Source organism: Loa loa, assembly GCF_000183805.2.
Source record: "Loa loa unplaced genomic scaffold supercont3.106, whole genome shotgun sequence".
NCBI classification, from domain to species: Eukaryota; Metazoa; Nematoda; class Chromadorea; order Rhabditida; family Onchocercidae; genus Loa; species Loa loa.
This window is the reverse complement of record NW_018108286.1, coordinates 170,724-177,967: the sequence shown is the minus strand read 5'-3', so window position 1 is coordinate 177,967 and position 7,244 is coordinate 170,724. Positions and strand designations below refer to the sequence as shown.

General features: G+C 23.7%; 1 protein-coding gene and 1 non-coding gene across 2 annotated transcripts in view; both read left to right on the top strand.

Moving 5' to 3' along the window:
• The first annotated feature begins 3,370 nt into the window (after positions 1-3,370).
• Positions 3,371-3,442, top strand: LOAG_20045. Its single transcript has one exon. It is a non-coding gene; the product is annotated as a tRNA-His (tRNA).
• Positions 3,443-3,829: 387 nt separating this feature from the next.
• The window catches only part of LOAG_17641 (phosphate transporter), a gene marked incomplete at both ends in the record, with an annotated part of 5,248 nt that continues 1,833 nt past the window's right edge, over positions 3,830-7,244 (top strand). Inside the window, 6 exons of the mRNA XM_020450303.1 lie at positions 3,830-3,947; positions 4,184-4,285; positions 5,517-5,657; positions 5,900-5,985; positions 6,446-6,542; positions 6,840-6,959. Of these exons, the coding sequence (XP_020306044.1) occupies positions 3,830-3,947; positions 4,184-4,285; positions 5,517-5,657; positions 5,900-5,985; positions 6,446-6,542; positions 6,840-6,959 (664 nt within the window). The remainder of the gene's footprint in view (positions 3,948-4,183; positions 4,286-5,516; positions 5,658-5,899; positions 5,986-6,445; positions 6,543-6,839; positions 6,960-7,244) is intronic.

Genomic DNA, 7,244 nt, shown 5'->3' with positions numbered 1-7,244 from the left:
CAAATATTTAATGCTTATAAGAAAAAAAGAAAAAAACGATGAAAAATTTTCAAAAATTGTTTGGGTAAAATTTTGAAATTTTCAAGAAAAAAAACAAATCGTTAAAATAAATCCAAAAACAAAAAAAAAAGAATGGCTTGAAATTTGGAAGTTTTAATTTGAAATTTTCAAAATTTTAGTCAAACAATTTTTGAAATTTTTTTTTCTCTTTATGCGACGTTATTTATCATTAAAATAATTATGAATGCTATTATTTTATGTTAACATTAGTAGTTGTATTAGCAATTGAATGTTGTAATTTTATTGTTAAGCTTGAAAATTCAATCGTTAAGTCTTTACCTTTTAGTTAATTAATTAATTTGCTTAATTAGTGAATTTATTTTTTTTTTGTTTTAAATCTTCTTTCATTTTTCTTTTATTTTCTATCTCAATTTAAAATGCAAACTTTTCAATTACATGAATAAAAAATATTTATTGAATTAATTAATAAATATGTGATAAATGATTAATGAATTATGATTATTAGCAAAAAGTTATTAAAAGAAGAATGCTAACTATTAATTAATTTTATTTTGAATTCTTATCATACTAAAATTATAGCTTATGATTTAGCTTAATGATAAATGTTAAAGAATTTAAATTAGTTTAAATCATCAAAAGTGAGAATAGCTAATAGCTAATAGCTAATAATCAATAGTAAAAATGTGATCTTCTTTCATTATCATTAGTTTCGTATTAATTTCATTAATTATCCACCCACTTCATCATCAACACCTTTTCTCTTTCATCGTACACTCTTTCTACTTCTGGAATTTACAACGCTTTAAGAATACTGATTGTAATCATATCATTCGATCAATTACATCATACTCTAATATTATCATTTTAATTTTACATCCATCTTTCCTTTTTTTCTCTCTCTCTCTCTCTCCTTCTCTCTCTCACTCTCTGTTCTTTTGTAATAGTTTTAATCTTTAGTTATATGATTTTTTTTTTTGAAGTTTAATTTACATTTTTGAATTATTATTTGATCTTTGATTAGTTATTTCAAAATAATTTCTCTTTCATTTTCTTTTTGTATTGTCAAAATTTTATTCGTTCGATTTATTCTCTTTCTTTTTTTTTTTTTTTTTTTTTTTGTATATATATTGTAGAGAAATTGTTTACAATGATTTAATTGATTTCTTATCAGTTATGTTGACAATTTATCAGTCATTTATAAACTGATTATTTGCATAATTGAATTCAATCTAAGTACTCTACGTAATATTACGATAGTTCATCAAAAATTTCTAATCAAATCAACAAATAATTTAACATAATGTAAGATTAATAGCTAAGCTAATATATATTAGCTAAATAGTTTTATCATTTAGCTACCGAAATTTGGATGAGAAATTAAGAAATATAAAAGTATGTATCATATTGAATAATTAAGCATTCATAATTATGTATTCGTATAAAATTAAAACGCGTAAAAATATTTAAATATTTTTTTCTTGAATAATGAATTCTTGCCCAATTAATACTTAATTACATTTAATTATTACTTAAAAAACACAACAACACAATCTGAATGTAATTGATAAACTGCGAAATTTTTTTAAAATTAGCAAAAATTTTAATCAACATATAAATATTTACTAAATTAAATACTCAATTTTTTTTGTTGCGGAAAAATATTTTTTTTATTAAATTAAATTTTCAATGTATTTTGTAATATTCAATTTTTAACTTTCAATTTAAAAATTATATCAGATGAATGAATCATTAATGAATCATACACACACACATACACACACACACACACACCTATATAATCATATATATATTTGATATTTTAACTTCAACAATCATTTCACTGTTATAATCAATTTCTCTCTGTTATCTCTGTCTGTTTGATATTTTAAACATGAATTTTTTTATCATTCATTTTCATTGGTTACTTATTACATTCACATTCTGTCGTCTGTCCCATTTGCGCTTGTCATTTTAATAGCGCAAATTATTATATTATCTTTTTGCTTTTTTTTTTCTTTTTTTTACATGTTTATTGAAGGAGAAAAAAAAATGGAAAATTGCAGAAATTTTTCATTTTTACTGTATGTATATGTAAATGTTTTTGTTTTTTTTTCTTTTTTTTTTTTTTATCTTTCATTCATCAATGATTTTGTTTGGGGAAATTGTTGTTGGCGAGAATAATTTTCATTCTTCAATGAATTTCATATTTTATTTGTTTAAGAATGATTTGATTGCAATCAATATTGATCAATATTGATTGATGCAAACAATATAGATAGGTAGATAGATAGATGTATAGGTACATAGATAGATAAACAGATAAATAAATAGATAGATAAATGGATAGATGGATAAATGGATAGATGAATAGATGGATAGATGGATAGACGGATAGAAAGATAGATAGATAGATAGGAAGATGGAAAGATAGATCAGTATAGATTATAAAATGGTATATTGTGTGATATACATATATATATATTTTTATTATTTTTTATTGTTGGCTGTCTTCTTTGGCTAATTATTTCAATATTTAATAATAATTAAATTGATAATTAATTACAATATATAATAATATGTGCAATAATTCGTTTATTATTTATATTATTTGTGATTTGAATTGATTTAAAAATTTAAATTAGAAAAATTTTTTGTTTCAAAAAATATTTTTTATTATTTGTTACAAAATAATCGTTCATTTAATATTTTTTAAATAATTTTAATTTATTCAAATTTTTATTTCGAATTAAAGCAAATTTTGAAGTAAAAAAAAGAAGAAGCAGATATGGTTTTTTGAATTATTTTCCTTATTTTTGGGATATTCAACAAGAGAATTATCTGATGAAAAATAATGGAAATCTTATTTTTTTTCGATTTTTAATTTTTTCATTTCATGTTCTATTTTAGGTAAAATATTTCATGTAATGCATTATTATATTTGAATTCATACATTTTGCTTGTTTTGTTTTTTTCTTTTTTGCATATTTCCCATTCGTTTTTTATACAAATTTTCACTCATATTTTAAGTATTTCGATGATTTTTTTGAGTATTTCTTTTCCGTGTTTTTTTTGAGTATTTCTATTCCGTGCTTTTTTTTGAATATTTCTATCCCGTGTTTTTTTTGAGTATTTCTTTTCCGTGTTTTTTTTTTGAGTATTTCTATTCCGTGTTTTTTTTGAGTATTTCTATTCCGTGCCCTTTTTGAGTATTTCTGTCTCGTGTTTTTTTTTTCATTTGTCTTTTTCATCTTTCCAGCATATTTTCTTTCCTTTTTTTTTCAATTTTATCAGAAATTTGACATTTACAATTCAGAATTGTGTTTAATGAAATTTAGTGGAAATAATCTCGGCCCAAGTAGTATAGTGGTTAGTACTCCACGTTGTGGCCGTGGCGACACAGGTTCGATTCCTGTCTTGGGCAGTTCATGTCTTCCACAACTTTTGCATTTTCAGAATTTCAAGGCAGAGAAGCAAAAAAAAAAGAAAAAGCGAAATTAGATGGATTTTATAGCATCTACAGCAACATCAACTCTTATTTCTACTTCTACAATGTTATCAATTGAAACGTTAAAAGTAAGCGTTTTTTAAGAACATTAAACAGAAAGTAATTTTAATATTTTTAAATTAAGATTAAAATAATATAAAATGAAATGAAATGAGACAAAACAAAATAAAATAAGTTAAAAGTTTAATTGCATTTCATTTATTTCTTTAATTTAAAATTTCACATATTTTTCAATTATTAAAGAGCCAATTTCTGTGGGCTTTAATCCTTGGCATCGTGTTAGCATTCGTACTTGGATTTGCTATGGGTGCAAATGATGTCGCAAATGCTTTTGGTACATCAGTTGGTAGTAAAGTGCTTAGTCTACGAAAAGCCTATATATTAGCAATTATATTCGAATCACTTGGCGCAATTCTTGTTGGTATGTTTGTGCAATTTTTTTAATTTTTTATTTTTAATTTTTAATTGAAATAATTGAATTAGTTTTGTTATTTATTACAAATTTCCTTTAATATTGATATAATTTTAATGATATAACATTTGTATATAAATAAATAGAAAGTTATTGAAGAGCTCAGATCAAATGATCATTTGTAAAAATGGACAGATTGAAAATGAAATTTTAATTTCTTCCTTTTTTTTTTTTACAAATTTCAGGTTATAATGTGACAGATACAATGAGAAAAGGTGTCATTGATTTAGACTTATATAATAATACACCAAAAGAATTATTGGTTGGTCAAGTGGCTATTCTTGCAGGTTTGTCAATTTATTCTATTCGTTTGAAAAATTTTTAAAAAAATAAAAGAAGAATAAAAATTACAGAAATGAATGCAACGATATTCTTCATTTTAATCGTATCATATTACAATGTGAGAATGTTATCGAAAAGATTGATAATCCTAAATATGGCATAATATATGCATTCCGGATATGAAATTCCGGATTTATTGTATCGGTATTATTAAAAGTTTATTATCTGCATCTCTTTATATAATTATCAGATTTAATGTAGAAATTGCTTAACCTTATCAGTAGTAGTAATATAGGTGGAAAAGAAAGAGTGCAATATGTTAATGATATATACGTAAAATTATGAAACATAAAACCATGATATAATGTATATATTCCGGATATAAAATTCCGGATTTATTGTATGAGTATTATTGAAATTTCATTTAACAAAAGCGGAAGTAAAGATTATGTTAGTTAGAATAGTAGTTGTCGCCGTTTTTCTTCAACCGTGACAAAAACTGAGGATTCTTTCTGCTTCTTTAGTTGATAATACCTCAAACTTAGGTAATTAAACCTTTATTACAATAAATTTATTAATATAACAACGAGCTTGCAATTACGACATCGATATAATAAATTAATAATGAAAAGATTAAATCGCATCCAACATCCTTCAACTAACCGACCTGTCAAAAGGTGTCTTTCGAAATGATTTGACGCTTAGGTTGGTTTGTTTCTCCGAGTGGGAAAGTGCTTGTAGCATTTATGATTACAAGAATTAGCTTCCTCATGAAGCGTACATTGTATAGGGTTAAGAGGATATAGGCAGCATATACAGCAAAGATGTCTGGATTTCAACAAAGGGGATTATTGCTCCTATGTTTCCATTTGCCATATTAGCGACAGTAGTTAAGCACACATACATTACACATCATGTTATTCATACCCGTGATATAATGTATGGATTCCGGATATGAAATTCCGGATTTATTGCATGGGTATTGTTGAAATTTAAGTTAGCAAAAACGGAATCAAACATTGAGTTAGTCGAAATATTCTGACAATTGATGTTGTTTGTTAATTTTAAGGAATTAAAAAAATATAACCGCAAATATGCAAAATGTGTTGTCATGAATAGATAATGATGTATTGCATATTGTAATGAATAATCATTGATATTACAAAACCTGCCAATATTTTTCGGATATACCTGAATAACAAAGATGCATAAATATAATCAGTTTGTAATTTTCAGGTTGTTCAACTTGGTTATTAATAGCAACATTTGCTCAATTACCTGTTTCGACAACACATAGTATTACCGGAGCAACAGTTGGTTTTGGCTTAATAATGAGAGGAACACAAGGGATTCATTGGTGGAAAATTCTGAATATCGGTATGTTTAATTGATTTTAATATTTCAAAATGGTATAAATACCGGAATTTCGAAATTTATCGGAATTTCTTTTTTTTTATTTTTTCAGGTTTCAATTCAAAAAATACATTTTCACCTGTTTATTTCTTTAAAATTTTGACATCTATCAATAGAATTTCGGCAATGAAAAAAAAATAAAAATCATATTTTGTATTTCATAGATTTTTAAAATGGTTCTGGAAAATTTTCAAAATATATTTTAGCAGCTTCCTGGATTATTTCACCGTTATTATCCGGAATAGTATCATCAATACTTTATATAATTGTCGATTTTACAGTTATTAGGCGGGTCAGTTTATTTTCATTTAAAATAAAATATAATTTGTAAATTAAGTTAAATATTTCCATTTAAAATAAGGTATAGTTATAATTTAAAATTAGTTATTTCTATTCAGAATAAGGTATATATATAATTTGTAAGTTAATTATTTATATTTAAAAAAGATATAATTTTATTTAAAAAAGATATAGTTGTAATTTATAAGTTAATTATTTCTATTCAAAATAATGTATTCACAAGTTAATTGTTTCTATTCAAAATAGCGTATTTATAAGTTAATTATTTCTATTCAAAATAATATATTTATAAGTTAATTAATTCTATTCAAAATAGGGTGATGATTATAATTTGTCAATTAATTATTTCTATTGTAATGTATTAAGCAAATATATTTGTATTTTATCTTTTAAAGTTAATAATTCCTATATTTGATCATAATGACATATTCTATAAGAATTTTTTATTCCAGAAGAATCCATTTGAATGTGGTTTGCGAGTTTTACCATATTTCTACTGGTTTTGTATTGCTTTCAATACTTTTGCTGTTAGCTTTCAAGGCTCTAAAGGTTTGTTCATTTTTTTATTTCAAAAAAAAAATGAAATTATCGTTTTTAACCCTAAAAAAACCTCAAAAAAAAGTTTAATTTTTAAAAAAAATTGTTAAAATTTTTAGCTAATTTCATATTCATTATATTAGAATAATAATTCTGCAATGCATAAATCCCTCATATAAACTTATCATATTTATTATTATTAATATTGACCAAGAATTATTCTTGGTACAATCCCAGGAAGTATTTGGCATTTGATCGTTCTAGTCTGTTAATTAATTAATTAATTAACAGATTTCGTTCCAATTTCAGTCTTACATCTAGCCAGTTTATCTCTTTGGTTATGCTTGTTAATTAGTGCTTCAGTTGCAACTGTTGCCGCATTTTTGATCCATTTTTTGATGGTACCAAAATTAAGAAAATGGATTGAAAGTAAGACTTTTGTTTATGTTCCTCTTTTTTTTCTTCACAAAAAAAGGACTAATTAACTTATTAGCTTATTTAACTTAACTTACTAACATTTCAATTAGATTTTAATGAACGTTTTTTCCAATGATTTTTCAATGATTTTTCCAATTTTTCGAATTTTATAACATTATTAGTATCATTTTACTATCACATTAATTATAATTATGCTAGAAAATTTAATTCTTAATTACTAATTAGTACCTCCTTTCTTTTCTTTTCTTTTTTGTAGAAAAAGAAGCCGGAAAAATT